The 15,764-nt window shown below is 38.5% G+C and overlaps 1 protein-coding gene across 1 annotated transcript in view; it reads left to right on the top strand.

The window, feature by feature from the left end:
• Window positions 1-2,070: 2,070 nt before the first annotated feature.
• Window positions 2,071-15,764, top strand: part of rgl1 (ral guanine nucleotide dissociation stimulator-like 1) — a 39,299-nt gene continuing 25,605 nt past the window's right edge. Inside the window, exons 1-2 of the mRNA XM_088426355.1 lie at window positions 2,071-2,204; window positions 4,140-4,344. Of these exons, the coding sequence (XP_088282481.1) occupies window positions 2,155-2,204; window positions 4,140-4,344 (255 nt within the window). The 5' untranslated portion in view covers window positions 2,071-2,154. The remainder of the gene's footprint in view (window positions 2,205-4,139; window positions 4,345-15,764) is intronic.

Here is a 15,764-nt window from a genome sequence, read left to right as displayed (position 1 = left end):
CAAGTGGGCTGGACCAATCAGGGTATATAGTTATACAACTTTAAAACAACTTCAGATTCATGATTCTTTTTTAATACTGTCCAAAATAGTACAAGCACAAAGTTTTTCATTGATTGAAAAAAAAAAAATCATTTCTATGTATTACAAAATCATCTCGCAGGCCGGATTAATCCTGTTTGCAGGCCAGAACCAGCCCACGGGCCATATGTTTGACACCATTGATTGATGGTCATTTTTAGCCTCGATGCTTCGAGATCAATGGACTGAATCAACTTCTCATACACAAGCACAGCACACAATCTGGTTATTTTCCATGTAATATTAACTAATAACATGAACTATTATTGTCTCCTTTTGCTGTTTTGTTGATTTGCGGAGTCAGCGCAAAAACAAGCGACTTCAGTCCTGCTCCTATGACCTCCTGGTGAGGAGCTGCAGACAGCCTCCGGTAGTATTTCACAACCATCATCATGGACCGTAAAAAAGTTTTCCAACTTGAAAGGGAATGGGCAGTCCTTTAATGAATTTGAAGTTGTAGTCGAGGACCACGTGCTGTTTTACACTTCCTGTATGCGAGAAGATCTGACAAGGCAAAAATTAAGAGATCTAGCAGCTCCTTGTGCTGGTTTGGGGCGGGGGTTAAAATATTTAAAAAAAATCCGTAATCTGTCAGGTTTAACAAATTCAACTCGATTTAATTCCTGGAGCATTGTGTGTATAATTGAAATACCTGCACGGCGTTATGCTTCCCTCTGCTGGTCATTTAATGTAGTTACTCACGTTTGACGACGTGTTCATATTTCGACCAAAAGAGGCCAGTGCAGACTCGTTTATTTTGACAAACCTTTTGTCTTTCAGACATCTTTTAAATTCAACCTTTGTGAAGTACATTAAAATACATGTTGGGAGCTGGACCCTCAAGATTTAAAAAAAAAAAAAAAAAAAACTTTCTTATGCCTAATTTTCAATTGGACTACGTGATTACGTCACGTAAACCCGGAAGCTAGTAACGTGTTTTCATTTAACCCGCCGACAAGTAAGAAAAAGGTAAGATGCGTACGAAAATGCACATTAATCGCACAGCGAGCCCATAATTTATCACAAAATACACATATAATTTATGTATCACTAGAATACACCTCCAACGTTCTGTTTGGCGATTCGGACAGCCAGCTCACTACTGTACTTTCTCCTCGTCGCATATCACGTGACCATGGCATTTGTCATGATTTTAACGTTTTTAAAAACAGTATTATGTAATTGTATGTATTTAAAAATACATTATTTTCGTGGTTTTTATTCACTTCGTTGCTTGATTTTGCGCCACATGAGACCTGCATTGTGGTCAAAATATCAACCTGTTGATTGACTATTGACGCTCACTACTTTTCCAAATGCATTGTGGGTAATTTTGAGTGTCCTACATTTATTCTCCCGGGGCATTGGAAAGTGCACTTAGGATGGAATAGTATGCACATTCGTACACAGCGAAAGAAAAAAAACTATAAATATACGTGAATTTTGGCTTAACATCTTTCTAATTGTCAGTCGTTTAAAACGATAAATTTGCAACTCAAAACACCAAAATGTAATTCATTATCTTGTATTGGGTCATACTAGTCCAAACCGCTACAATCTATAATTTTGATCCCTCTGATTTTTCTGCCAAAAGTACCAAAGTAAGCTATTACGTTTATCATTAATTGAAAAAAACGTTCGTACTTTAGTACCAAAGTAATGAATTACTTTAGTAATTTATTCAATAAATTAAGCAATTGCTTTTGGTGCTTAGTACCTAAATTTAAGCACTTTATACCCTCGTTATTTGAAGGGAAAAAAAACTGCTATGTCAAGGATTTTTGTTAAAAGTTATCAGATGAATTAATACTTTGTTTTCACGTTTATGACAGTATCTACCATCAAACCTGTTTATTACTTTTTGAAAGAGTAAAATGTGTATAGCGGGCCTCAAATGGTCCCCGGGCCGTAGTTTGGATACCGCAAACTCATATAAATGATTATTATTTATGTCCTTTTCCTCATACTTCTACACCTTCCACGTATTTGCAGGTCAAGCGAAATTTTCCCTGTGTCCATTTTCCAGCAAGCCTCGGATGTCAGGAAGTTGAATATGCATCCAGTGATGTTTTCAACATGGCGCAGGAAGCGGAGGAAGCAGGACGCTTCATCCTGGCCATTATTGGGTGATTTGCTTTTCTCCTCACACACACTCGGACTGTCACGTCCCATTAAAAAGTCATTTTACTGATTGAGATGTTTCCTAAGTGCTCGTGACTCACTCCTCATATATGTACACAGAATTATTTTAGGACGAGACGCATTGCGTTAAACTTCCAGAGGAATTTGGTCCGATTGAGTCAGTCATGAGTCACGGACACAAGTTGATGTCGCAGCGCTGTGCGTTTGTGTATGTGTTCACACCGTGGTTGTTTATTTACTCTAAGAACAACAGGATGCAATGGCTGACGGGAGGAAGCAGCTTTTAAAGTGTGACAAGCGCACTGTACAACATTAACCGCGGATTCCACGTGCATTGTGCGGGATAATCCTTTTGGCCGGCCGAGTTTTACACATGACTTGCCCTAAACTTGATCTCGCACGCGCATGTTTGTGCTTGTGAGGACATCCATTGACATAATGCAGGGGTGTCCGAATTTTGTAATATGAGGGCCGCATTCAGAAGAATCCAAAGACGTCAGAGCCACGATTTTTTTTTTTAACTTAAACCTGTTAAACACAGTAAAATCAATAAAGAAATTAGCTACACATTTTTGATAATATAGCTTGTATGAAGTTTATACGTCTATCGTTAATTACTTTTCGTACGTTAGTACATTTAGTACAATGGTAACTACCAAAGTAATCTATTCCTAGCTACACGCAAGCAAATTTGGACTCATTCAATGCCAGGGACATATTTTCACGTTTTTTTAAGAGTACAGACTTTCAGGTACAAAAGTATCGATTGAATACTAAAGTATCAAAATTAATGTCTTTAAGGTACTTAAGTATCAATTTAATACTTAAGTAAATGTATGAAGTTTATACGTCTATCCTTAATTACTTTTCGTACGTCAGTACATTTAGTACAATGGTAACTACCAAAGTAATCAATTCCTAGCTACACGCAAGCAAATATGGACTCATTCAATGCCAGGGACATATTTTCACGTTTTTTTAAGAGTACAGACTTTCAGGTACAAAAGTATCGAAATTAATGTCTTTAATGTACTTAAGTATCAATTTAATACTTAAGTAAATGTATGAAGTTTATACGTCTATCGTCAATTACTTTTCGTACGTTCGTACATTTAGTACAATGGTAACTACCAAAGTCATCAATTCCTTGCTACACATAAGCAAATATGGACTCATTCAATGCCAGGGACATATTTTCACATTTTTAAGAGTACAGACTTTCAGGTACAAAAGTATCGATTGAATACTAAAGTATCGAAATTAATGTCTTTAATGTACTTAAGTATCTTAAGTATCTGGGCTTTAATGTCCGAAATCTTAAAAAATACGAAAATATGTAGATTGCATTGAATGAGTTATACGCATTTCTTGGGTCTTGACTGAGAAAAAAATGAAAATAAATAACAATATTAATGCCGCACCAAAATATTAATGCACCTTTCTGGCTCGTCAAAAAAAAAAAAAATCGTAACGCGTTTCTAGTTTTTTTCCGGGGCTCGTCAAAATGTTTGGACACCTCTGACTTATATCACAGAGCAAAAATTTTAACCAAGCGTCACAAAGGTCAATTTTTTTTTCATTGGATGGTGTAAGTGTCCCTAATGAATTTTTCCCCCCGTCAGTGGAAAAAGGAAAATGTGCCTCAATTGTTTTGGATTCTTCGAAGCTCTGGCACAACATCCTGCTGTCTATCTCAGCTTTCCTGTCTTGAAGTTCACGCCGGTGTTTTGTGAAGGCTCCTCCCCCTCCTCCTCCTCTTCCCTCCCCTCCCCTCCCTCGCCCTCCCCTCTGACCGGGATGAATGGTGGGGGGAAGGAAAAAAGCAGAGACAACATTGTTTTAATCACTCACGCGCTCGGGCGGCATCGGCAAGGAGACCGGGAGAAAAATCGAGATTTGTTGTTGTGGACCCCATCCAGGCTGGAGCATGCGTTGGCGTTCGGAGGGCTGAGGCAAATGGTCAGCATGATCTCCCAGTACCCGCTGGCCACCATCTTACCCTGGCCACCGGTAAGCGGCCACCACTGCCCCGACCTGGACTGCACCCTGCTTCTGGAGGGCGACGGAGCCGTGGCCCTGCAAAGGTACCAGGCTCGCTCCCCGGAAGGAAGCCCGCGACACTGGGTGAGTACGCTGCGAATCGGTTGCGTATAGCTCGCTTAAAAAAAAAAAAAAATCCCATTAGACATGGTTATGTCCTGACAAAAGTCCTGAGTAGATTCCCAGTCAATGTTTATTGCTGTTTTGGTTGTGTATTCATAATATACGCTTCCTGCAATGGTTGCAAAATGCTTACTTTTGAGTACCTAAACCCAGCGGTGTCCAATCTGCGGCCCGGGGGCCATTGGCGGCCCGACATTCACACTTTTTGCGGCCCGCGGCATATGCTAAAAAAAATACATTTGGACAATTACTCAAGATGGTAGACACTGTTACAAGCGTGAAAAAAAAAAAAATCAGAATTCGTCTCGTCACTTTTAACAAAAAGCCTTGATGTTGCAGTTTTTTTTCTTCAAATAATTATGGTAGAGGTGTCCAAACTATGGCCCGCCATCTTAATTTTTTTGCTGCTCGCGGCATATGCTAAATATATATTTCGACATGGCCTGTAATGCTGTTTGAAAAAGTAAACAGGTTTGGTGGTACACACTGTTACAAGCCTTGAAAAAAAATACTAATTAATCTCAACACTCTGAAAAAAAAGTTGTGATGTAGCAGTTTATAAAGTACCAGCGTATAAAGTGCTTAAGTTTCTGGGACTAAAGCACCAAAAGCAATTGTTTACTTTATCAAATTAATTACTACAGAAATCAATTATTTTAGGTTCTGAAAATGACTAGCATTAGACTAGAATTTTAACCACTAAAATTACTCAAGTAATTGATTATTTCAGTAATAGTCAGTAATCATTTAATAATTTCAGTACCTTCAGGTACTAACGTACCAAAAGTAACTAATTTGTAAAGTAATTAATGAGTTTAATGAATTAAGTACGAAAGTAATCGATTAATTTGGTGGTTACCCGGTATCAATTACTTTAGGTACTCAAAGTCCGAGTTTAACCACTAAATATACTAAAGTACGAAAAGTAATTGATTAGGAAATAGTTTTGTCTGCCGTCTTTTGTTGAAGAAGCTGGCAGATGTCGACCTTGGCTCGAATACTTTCTGTAGTTGTGTTGTCAAGGATGAGATTTGTACGGTGGCCCTGAAGGACAAAAAGAAAGAAAATAGCTGCCGCCAGTGAGACACTTAAAATGTTAGATGAACTTATCTATAATACTTAGATGTCTTAGTAAAGTGCTTGATTTAACTTTTTTTCATGTTTATTTTTGTCTTGCAGGCTCTTTTTATTGGATGTCTTTTTCTTACCTGCTTTTTGTTTCATGCTTCTTTCTTCTTCTATGCTTCATTTTCCTTGAATGTTTCATTTTTCTTGTGCATCATTCATGTTTCTGTTTTCTTTCAAGCTTCTTTTTCTTTCGTGCTTCCTTTTTCTTTTGAGCTTTTTTCTTAAGTGCTCTTTTTCTATTGTGTGTGTCTTTTTTCCTGCCTGCTTCTTTTTTTCTTGCGCCCTTGTTTTATCATTTTTGTTTCTCTTTACTTTCATACGTCTTCTTTTTCGTGCGCCTCTTTTTGGTTTTGTGATTCTTTTTGCGTGCTCCTTCTTTCTTGCGTGCTCTTTTTTTCTTTTGTGCTTTCTTTTTCTGGCGTTCTCGCTTGTTGGATGTCTTTCTTTTCTGTTTGGGATGATCTTTTTTTGTTCGCTATCTTTTTTGTTTGTGTGATTTGCTCTACAGGGTCACCGTAGAATTGAACACGAGACTAGAATTCTCTTTTACCAAACAAAACAGGCAGTCACATGTCCTTTATTTCCTTCCTGCCTTCCAAAAACACAAAGCGGACGGTGACCTTGAGTAACTCAACCGGGAGGAGCGCTGACCTCACACTTGACAGAGAAGCGCGACTCCCCTGACTGCAGAATCCCAGAAATGACTTTTGATGTGTGTCACGGGCTAAATGTGAGCTCGGCAGAATTATTGGCCGCATGACAGCGTCTGCGTTTTGTCACAGTGAGACTGACATGACATGACATGCACGTGCACACAAGTGGCAGACGGGACCCCCAAAAGCTGCCTCAAGTGTTTGGGTGGCAGGAAATGCAGTTCAAATTGCTTGACTGACTTCCAAGTGCTTCTAAATGCAAACCGATTTTCCCCCATTGGAAACAATGTCAAGTGAAATCCGCTCACTGCTTTTAGTAATATATTTCTTTTAGTATAGTCATATTTCATATTGAAAAGTAGATTTTTATTAAGACGTAATTAGCAGTAATTATCTTGAAAATGAACAACTTTATTCTTCGAGTCCAAAATTTTGCCCTAGTCAAATTTTTCTCAGTAAATGTGACCTAATCTTTGCAAGATTAGATGTTTTATCCGAACTAAGGTTCTTAAAAGAAATCAGGATAAATATCAACATTTTAAAAATGCATCTTTGTCCTTTGATTTTTTTTCTTGATAAAAATAATTACTTTTTATCGAAATTTAATAAATAAATTATAGACATTTTTATCTTGAAAAAATCTAAGCATGCCTGGATGTTATTAATTTTCATTAAAATTTAAAAAACTTTATTATAAAAAAGTGCCAACTTTTATGTTGAAATAAATTCCAATTAATCCTCAACTTTAATTTGTGGGGAGGGGAAAGTTTTTTCTTGTAATATTCAGCATTTTATCATGAAAAAAAAAGACATTTATCCTCCAAAAGTTTGCATTGTGCTTGAAAAAAATCTTTAAAGATCTGGCTTTATCTTGTTTTTTTACAACTTTTATCCAAAAAAATAATGCAACTTTATTTTCATAATACTGTGTGATATTTTTCCTGATGGAAAAAAAAAAATCTTTTTTAAATGTCTTCGATCGTCACCGAGTTCCTTGCACCAATTGCTAATCATTCTCAATTACATAGAGGTGAATCCATTTTCTACTCCTTATTGTAAGGTTGACACGCATTATCAGAGACTGTTGCCACTTGTACTTTTTCGAAGGTTACGTCACCGTTAAATGTCAGTCAGGAGTGAGTGTGTGTGTGTGCGGTTGTCACAGTTGTGTAGATAGTTTTGCGATCCGCTCGTGGAACATCCTGGCTCTTGTGTCCTCGCTGTTGGCTTGCTCTCTTTCCGACCATTGTTTGCAGGCCTTCGGGGAGGTGAGGGAGCACTCGCTCACTCGCTCGCTCACTCACTCACTCACTCACTCACTCACTCACTCACTCACTCACTCACTCACTCACTCACTCACTCACTCACTGCATCTATCAGCACTTTGTGTGTTTTATAACAGCTGCAGGGCAGTAAAAAATTATTATCAGGAGCGTTGAAAGGACTCCAGTAAAATTATGTAACAACAAATCCTGCTTATTTTTGTTTTTAAGATACTCTAATGCCGTAGAACATCGTATATCTGCAAATTTGAGACCCAGGATGACTCATGTGTGCCACATTGAGCGCAACTAATGTAGTGAAAGCTCAATGTGTGACAATTAATCAATAATATTGTATATAGATTTATCTATTATTATAATGTACTATATTATAGTATAGATTTATTCATAATATTTATATTATAAATAGATTTATGTTAATAATTCATTGTTGCAGCCCTAATAGATACTATTAGATAAGCCCTAAGAGATCTAGCTAGCTAGCTACATAGATAGATAGATAGATAGATAGATAGATAGATAGATAGATAGATAGATAGATAGATAGATAGATAGATAGATAGATAGATAGATAGATAGATAGATAGATAGATAGATAGATAGATAGATAGATAACTTGCTAGCAAGCGCGACAGATAGTTTGATAGCTAACTTACTAGCTAGACAGCATCTGAGAGAGATGGCTAGAAAGCTACTTAGCTCGATAGATTTTCAAAAAAAATCCTCTGATGATTGCTCCCCTTTCATGAATTTCCGAACTTAGCTCGTGTTCTAACCCCAATCAGTGACGTGTTTGAATTGATTACAGCTGAACTGCCCAACATAATGGGGCACGGTTTCCTGCCGGAGTGCCGAGTCTACGCACAGGCACTTTGGATTTGGTGCACGCTGAATTTCTTAACGGCAAAACTGAACAACTGCACTGAATTCCCAAATAGAGAGAGCATATCTCCAAAAAGTTAGCTTGCTAGCAAGCGAACTAGCTAGCTAACGAACTAGATAAAAAATGTCATTGCAATGGAATACCTGTAAAATAGTACATTCAAGTATATAGTTAAGTATATTAAATTCCTTTAGTACAGTAGATTAATTTAGCAATGTATTGAGCTAAAAAAAAACTTTAAAAGACCGCTTAACAAAATGAAGGGAAGCCAGTTGAAGGCCCTTGCACAACCTGCGAAGAGTCTTTTGTGTTTCTCCCGGTCATGTCACTTTGACATTTCCTCCACTTAAGGTGGACGATGTTATGAAACCATGCCCGTTGCAGAAAATAAAAAAAAGAAGCGGCGGACCTGGTTACCGTAATCACCACTCCTATCTGTTCCAACAGTTCAGTTCAGAGAGCAGCGCTGAGGTGTCCCCCTGTTATCAAAGAGTCCACTGATTATGATGAGACTCCCACAGGATTTTGCGTCCGTTTTTTGGCAAAAACAAGTCGAAATGCAGAGGTGGCTAACATACTGTACTTGTGTTGTATCGTGGCCAAACCGACTTGGACCTTCCTTGCGAAGGAAGTCCAGACATCTTCACTAGTTTACCGCACTCCATTTTACGATTTTGACCCGACAAGGGAGGTTTTTGTCCCGCCGAGGCTGCAATCCAATTAAGCTAAGGAGTAATTAGGATTTCAGCGCTAGGGAGTTCGCTAACTTGAAAAGGTCAGGAGCCACAAACGCAGAAGTGACAGTTGGCAGGGAAAGCAGGCGCAAAGAACGAAGAATTTCCACAATGTTTCCATTGAGAAAAAACCACCAACAACAAATAAGAAAGCTGATTGAGCACTCCTCCTTCCTCTTTCTCTTTTTATGAACAGAGAAGTTCTGCTGGGAGACTGATGCCGAGTGACGTCTCAGTGTTTCCCTTCCCAAACTTGCTCAGGGCTTGTTTTGATGACTTGACAACGCGCTTTGAACTGTCAAGGACTGCGAGACCACTTCTTATTTTTTACATCCCGTTTCGTATTTTCTCCCGTCACGTGCAACCGAAAGAGGAAATGCTCTTTTCGTTATGATTTGAAGGCGGCAAGATATATATTATATTACATTATATTATATTATATTATATTATATTATATTATATTATATTATATTATATTATATTATATTATATTATATTACATTACATTACATTACATTACATTATCTTTTGTTCGTCATATTCTTCCAATGTATTTATTTTAACAAACACAAGCAGTAAATTAATCTGTATTCCAATAAACAATGGCAGATTGTATGCATACATTATTTTTTTTTTTTTGACTTCAGTTATTTGGACTTAGGCTAGAATTTTAAGTTCATAAACCAAAAGAAATATGGAGTTCGTATGATGACGGTTTGCACCGTGATCACAAAGTTCTATCAACACGTCATAGTCATAAATAAAACACGATAGAAAATGTGTATTTTAGAGATGGAACAATGAATCAACGCCTAATTCTTTATTATCAATGAACCAGTATTGATTTTTTATAATAAATTAATTTTTCAATACCTTTTTGCATTTAAATTTGTCTATGTCCTTCAAATTACAGCTTCTCAGCAGTAAACATTCTCCAACAAAACAAAACATTTCCTTTTACAATGAAAAAAAACCCAACAACAAAATCTTAGCCTTGTTTTAATGGCTACCATTAAAATAATCGTTCGTTTCAGCTCCGTTGTAGAAGGTATATATGCTTCTAATAATTTATAATGTAATAATTTTACTGCATTGTTATGTAGATTTGAATTCAACTCATTCACTGCCATTGACGACTATAGACGTCAAAAATCCTTTTTATTGGCCTGGCAATGAATGGGTTATTTTACATCTCTGGCATATATTTGAGAATAAAAACGCATGACTTGCAGTCACTGAATCTACAATTTTGCTGAAGAACATTGAACTCATTCACTGCCATCGACGGCTATAGACGTCAGGATTCCGTTTTTACTTGGCAGTGAATGTGTTATTTGTTCTGCCCTTGCGTGGCTCTTATAAAAGCAAGGTTCACTGTACACGGAACAGCAAGCTGAGACAAAGGCGGCTTCGGATGACCGGTGAAAAAGAGTTTTTATCTCCTTTTGAAACCCTATTTCTCACACGGAAACTGGGACGACTCTTTCAGGGGCGACGATGTCCTCTTAATTAGGAGAGTGACTCTTGTCATTACGGTCTGAAGGGAAGGAGATAGGATGCGCTTGAACAGACCTTCTTTTTTACCTCCAGAAATTAGGTCCCCGCCACCTCTTTATATTCAATCAACCACTTAAGATGCTGTTTACACACTTACGCCCCCCCCCCCCCCCCCCCCCCCACCCCCCCCCACCCTCCCTCCCGGGCATGTGTCAAGTTGTCTGGCCGCCCGGGGCGCTGCACAGCTCCGTGTTGTTGTGTCGCTTGGCCTAATTAGGTCACATAATGGGACTGGTGTGAAAAGTCAATAAGTGAGCATATTGTCCTCTGTAACCTGAGCGTCCGTCTCAGCAGCGGATCGCTTAAGTGGGCCAGGAACCCGGTGATGGCAGCGTATGTGTGTGTGTTTGTTTTGTGATGTGATCCGTATGTGTGTGTGCGTGTGGGCGAGCGGGTCAGGTTTAAGCTCTTTCCAGGGATACCTTACAGGAGGGATACATTTTCTTTACAATGAAATGTTCCATGCATTGCCAGTATTTTAAACACGGTATTCAGATGAACTCATAAAAAGGACATATCTCCCTGTGGGTGAATTTCGACCTGGTTTGGGCCATTGATCTTTATACATCTCACAAAAAGCAATAAAAATAAACACTAAGAGGATGGATGGATGGGTGGATGGATGGATGGATAAAAGAGAAGCTGTAGCTAGCTAGCTAACAAGACGAAAGATGTAGCTAGCTAGCTAGGAAGAAACATCCTTAATGTACTGTAGCGAGCTAGCTAAAGAGAATAATTGACACTGTTGCTAGCTAGCTAACAAGATAGATAAATAAGCTAGCTAGCTAACAAGACGAAAGATGTAGCTAGCTAGCTAGCTAGGAAGAAACATCCTTAATGTACTGTAGCTAGCTAGCTAAAGAGAATAATTGACACTGTTGCTAGCTAGCTAACAAGATAGATAAATAAGCTAGCTAGCTAACAAGACGAAATATGTAGCTAGCTAGCTAGGAAGAAACATCCTTAATGTACTGTAGCTAGCTAGCTAAAGAGAATAATTGACACTGTTGCTAGCTAGCTAAAGAGAATAATTGACACTGTTGCTAGCTAGCTAACAAGATAGATAAATAAGCTAGCTAGCTAACAAGACAAAAGATGTAGCTAGCTAGCTAGGAAGAAACATCCTTAATGTACTGTAGCTAGCTAGCTAAAGAGAATAATTGACACTGTTGCTAGCTAGCTAACAAGATAGATAAATAAGCTAGCTAGCTAACAAGACGAAAGATGTAGCTAGCTAGCTAGGAAGAAACATCCTTAATGTACTGTAGCTAGCTAGCTAAAGAGAATAATTGACACTGTTGCTAGCTAGCTAACAAGATAGCTAAATAAGCCAGCTAGTTAAAAATAAAGGCTAATACTGCAGCTAGCTAGCTAACAAAGAGGAAAGTAAAATAATAGATAGATAGATAGATAGATAGATAGATAGATAGATAGATAGATAGATAGATAGATAGATAGATAGATAGATAGATAGATAGATCAGTGGCTCGATAGATAGATACCGCTGTTATTGATTCAAATGTTTTTGACTGTTTTTGACTTTGACTTTGACTTTGACTTTGTTTTTGATCGAGTATGTATTTTTGGTTCATTTATTGTTAGGCAATATTAGCAGCAGCTACATGCAGCCACACACACACACGCACACACACACACACAAAGTCCAAGCCTGTTGGTATTAGCCAAGAAGCATGACAAGGATCAAGCCCGCATTGTGAAGTGTGTAATTGTGTGTGTGTGTGTGTGTTTCCGTTAGTCGTCCGGTTAATAACATGAGTCAGTCACCAGTCAGCACAACACGGCAAATTCAAACGTGTCATGTTTTTTTTTTTTTTTTAACGTTCCGGCTCATGTTCACTTTTTGATGCTCATGTTGTTATGTGCGTCAATCATTCGGTTTCATTTCCTAACACCAGCACAGACTGCGCCGGTTTTTTCAGGTTCGCGCCCGCTTGGTGTGATCTCTCTCGTTAAAATGCACAATTAAGTGTGACTTTGCCGGGCGCCCACCAATTTGTCCTGCTTTGTCGCTAGCGGTGTGTAGATGTGCGTTTGCAGTGTTGTTCCCAGCTTGAATGGCGCACAATGCCTGAGGCATGGTTGACCTCAAGTAGGCTTTTATGAATTTCAGTTTTAGAAAGGAAATTGGTCTTCATAGGGTGACTTCACAAGGGGACGCAAATTCCCCAGTGGTTTACGAGTCATAAAGAATATTTTATGCTAATCCACTGGTTGTAATTGTATTTTTTAAATTCTTTTCATTTTCCATTGGCAAATGGAAATTAAAAATTAGTTGAACATATTTTACTTTTTGTACATAAACACAAAATGAAATGACAGGTTTCTCCTGATTCCGTTTTAAGCTCAAAGTCCAAAAATTGTCCAAATTGTGGACTCTCTACATGAAGTAAAAATGAGTCATACTATGTTTTTAAGATGGAACCCAAGTGCAGCAAAAACAATAAAAAACTCAGGGACCCTATACTTGACCCTTGTGGAACACCTTTTGACAGTGGGGCTGAGCGGGACTTTTTATGGCTAACTATAAAAAAAAAAAGATCCATTCGTCCAATTCTTCAGCTGCTTATCATCACTTGGGTAGCAGGCCTACTGGAGCCAATCCCAGCTGTCTTCTGAGTGTAGGCGGTGTATGTCATGATTTGCCAATGAGGGTGAGGTGGTGGAATGTTGTGGACCCAAAATGCTGGGAAGAAGAAAGGCAGGTTACGCTTAAAAAAAAAAAAAAAAACATCTAAAAATCACCAAGTTTGAAGGGACAGCAACAATTGACGCAACGTCGACAATGAAACAGGAAACTAAATACACTAAAAACTAACGAGACAACAAGGAGCACCTGGACAAGATACAATTGGAACAGGAAGCTGAATGGCCAACACAAGGGAAGCAGGTTAACGCGGACAGGTGAATGCAATCGCACTGACACGAGGGGAACAAAACATGAACTTAAACACGAACAAAACCCCACAATTAGAAAAAAACAACAGCAAACCGCAACAACAACTTTTGAACCGTGAATCTCTTTGAGTCTGTGGTGATTCAAAGCTATACAAATAAATGGAATTTGATTGTCAATTGAAAATGGAGAGATTGTGTGGAGGGGTGTGTGTTGTTTTTGTTGCATATGTGACAACTCGGGGGTCGGATAACAGATGGTCCTTCTCTTATTAGCGGCGGGTCAGACAGACAAGCAACCCGGGCCAGACTGAGTCATTCAAGGCTTAGCCGGGCTTAGCTTCCAAGGCGGCTGAGTCGGGGGTGTCATGACTGGGAAGGGGGGTTTATATATTTATATATGTGTGGTTTTGTGTGTGTGAGGAATTTAGAGGCCCAACACCTGAAAGTAGAAGAAGCACATGATCCAAGCCAGGAGATTATCCCAGTTTTTGCGCTACTGACCCCAAAAAGGAAGCTAGGAGAAAAAAAATCTGTTTTGAAGAGCTCCCTGTGTAAAAAAAAAAAAAGGAAAAAAAAGAGTGATTTGTCATAACTGAAGTGGTTTTGAAATTCCCAAGAAACTTTCCTCCCAGCTGTGTCAGCTGTGATTCTATTGCGGGATTCAAAAGGGGGCGGGGTTTCAACCTCCAAGTTCTGGCCTTTACTGACAGTGATGTCAGCTCTATGGAGTAAGGAAGAAAAAAAAAACACAAAAGAAAAAGAGCCGGAGGACAATGCTTGTGAGTGACATAAGAGATGAGTGGGTTGTAGAGGGGCTCGCGAGTGAGCCTTTAATGTGGTCTGAACAAAGGTTCCGCTTGACCAGAATGAGAAGGCAAACGCAGCTGTGCGAGTGTTTGGATGGTTGTCACTGCTGGATCCACCGCACGTCGACCGCAGCCTTACTAATAACAACAAAAGTCATTTCAGCGCAAGTTAAGCATCCTGCCTGACACGTTAAACCTGGCTCAATTTCATTGTTGTAATTTAATTCAGTGAAAAATGTATACAATACCATAGTTTCTTGACCACACTTGTAACAAATAACTGTGAAACAGTCCAATACCAATAGACATTGTGCTACGTTCAGTACTATTCGTCATTTCTTCGCAAAAAATATCAGTTTCTAAGTAGTGATGTTCTGTCTGTCTACATGTGCTGCTGCACCATTTATATTCAAATGCTTGTTGCTGTAGAGATATGACATTGCTACTTTTTATATGAGTTTTTTTTAGCCTATCATATTTCATCTGTATAACTGTCCAATATTATTGCTAGCATACTTAGCCCACCTCATTTGTTAGCATGGAGTCATCAGTCATGTTGTAACCCCAATATCAATGCTAGTTTTGTTAGCCTCTCTGTATTATGTGTTAGCACGAAGTTAGTAAACTAACAGTTATGTTACGGCTTATGGGGTTTGGTGAAATGTGTGTGTATAACTGTCGAAATAACAATTCTAGTTTTGTTAGCTTATTGATAGCATTTCACATTAGTCATTAGCATGACGCTAGCAGACAAAGCAAAGCTATGTTTTTATGGTTTCTTTTTTGGTCAAATACATGATGGATATAGCCTACGTCCCCAAAAATTGATGCTAGCTTGCTTAGCCTGCCCATAGCATTTCACATTATTTGTTAGCATCAAGCTAGCAGACTTTCATGAGACAGTTAGTTGTGATGTGTGTATTATGTACAACTTCCCCAATCTTGATCCTAGTTTAGTTAGTCTGTTTATTAGCCAATCAACTTTCATAAAAAACAACTTATGTTGCGACTTAATGGGTTTAGTTAAATACAAATAAATGTAATTCATTTCACAAAACACACAGCAAAAAGTCAACAAAACCAAGTTAAAATCTCCAAAAAGTAATAAGTAAGGGCACTCCTGAGTATAAAGAGTTTTATTGTTTTTTTGTTTTTTTTGTGAAATATATAGTCCACTATTCCTTGCAAAAATCCCAATTGAGCAATTAGAATAGAGAGCAGGGAATACGTGATTCATTTCTAACTCATTTTAACGCAATTTGTGACTTGTGGCTATGAACCTAACTACCTCCTCCTGGAACCCACATGCTTTGATACAAACCCTCTGCTCGTAAACTAAGGGGGGCCAAAACAAGAACAGACATTTTGGCAGCGACTGGGTTTTGTTTTTCTTCTTCCAACATGACACAACAAAACAGTGA

Source organism: Hippichthys cyanospilos, chromosome 10, assembly GCF_059441005.1.
Source record: "Hippichthys cyanospilos isolate Australia breed blue-spotted pipefish chromosome 10, RoL_Hcya_1.0, whole genome shotgun sequence".
NCBI classification, from domain to species: Eukaryota; Metazoa; Chordata; class Actinopteri; order Syngnathiformes; family Syngnathidae; genus Hippichthys; species Hippichthys cyanospilos.
The sequence above is the reverse complement of the archived record's forward strand: the minus strand, read 5'-3'. Positions and strand labels throughout refer to the sequence as shown.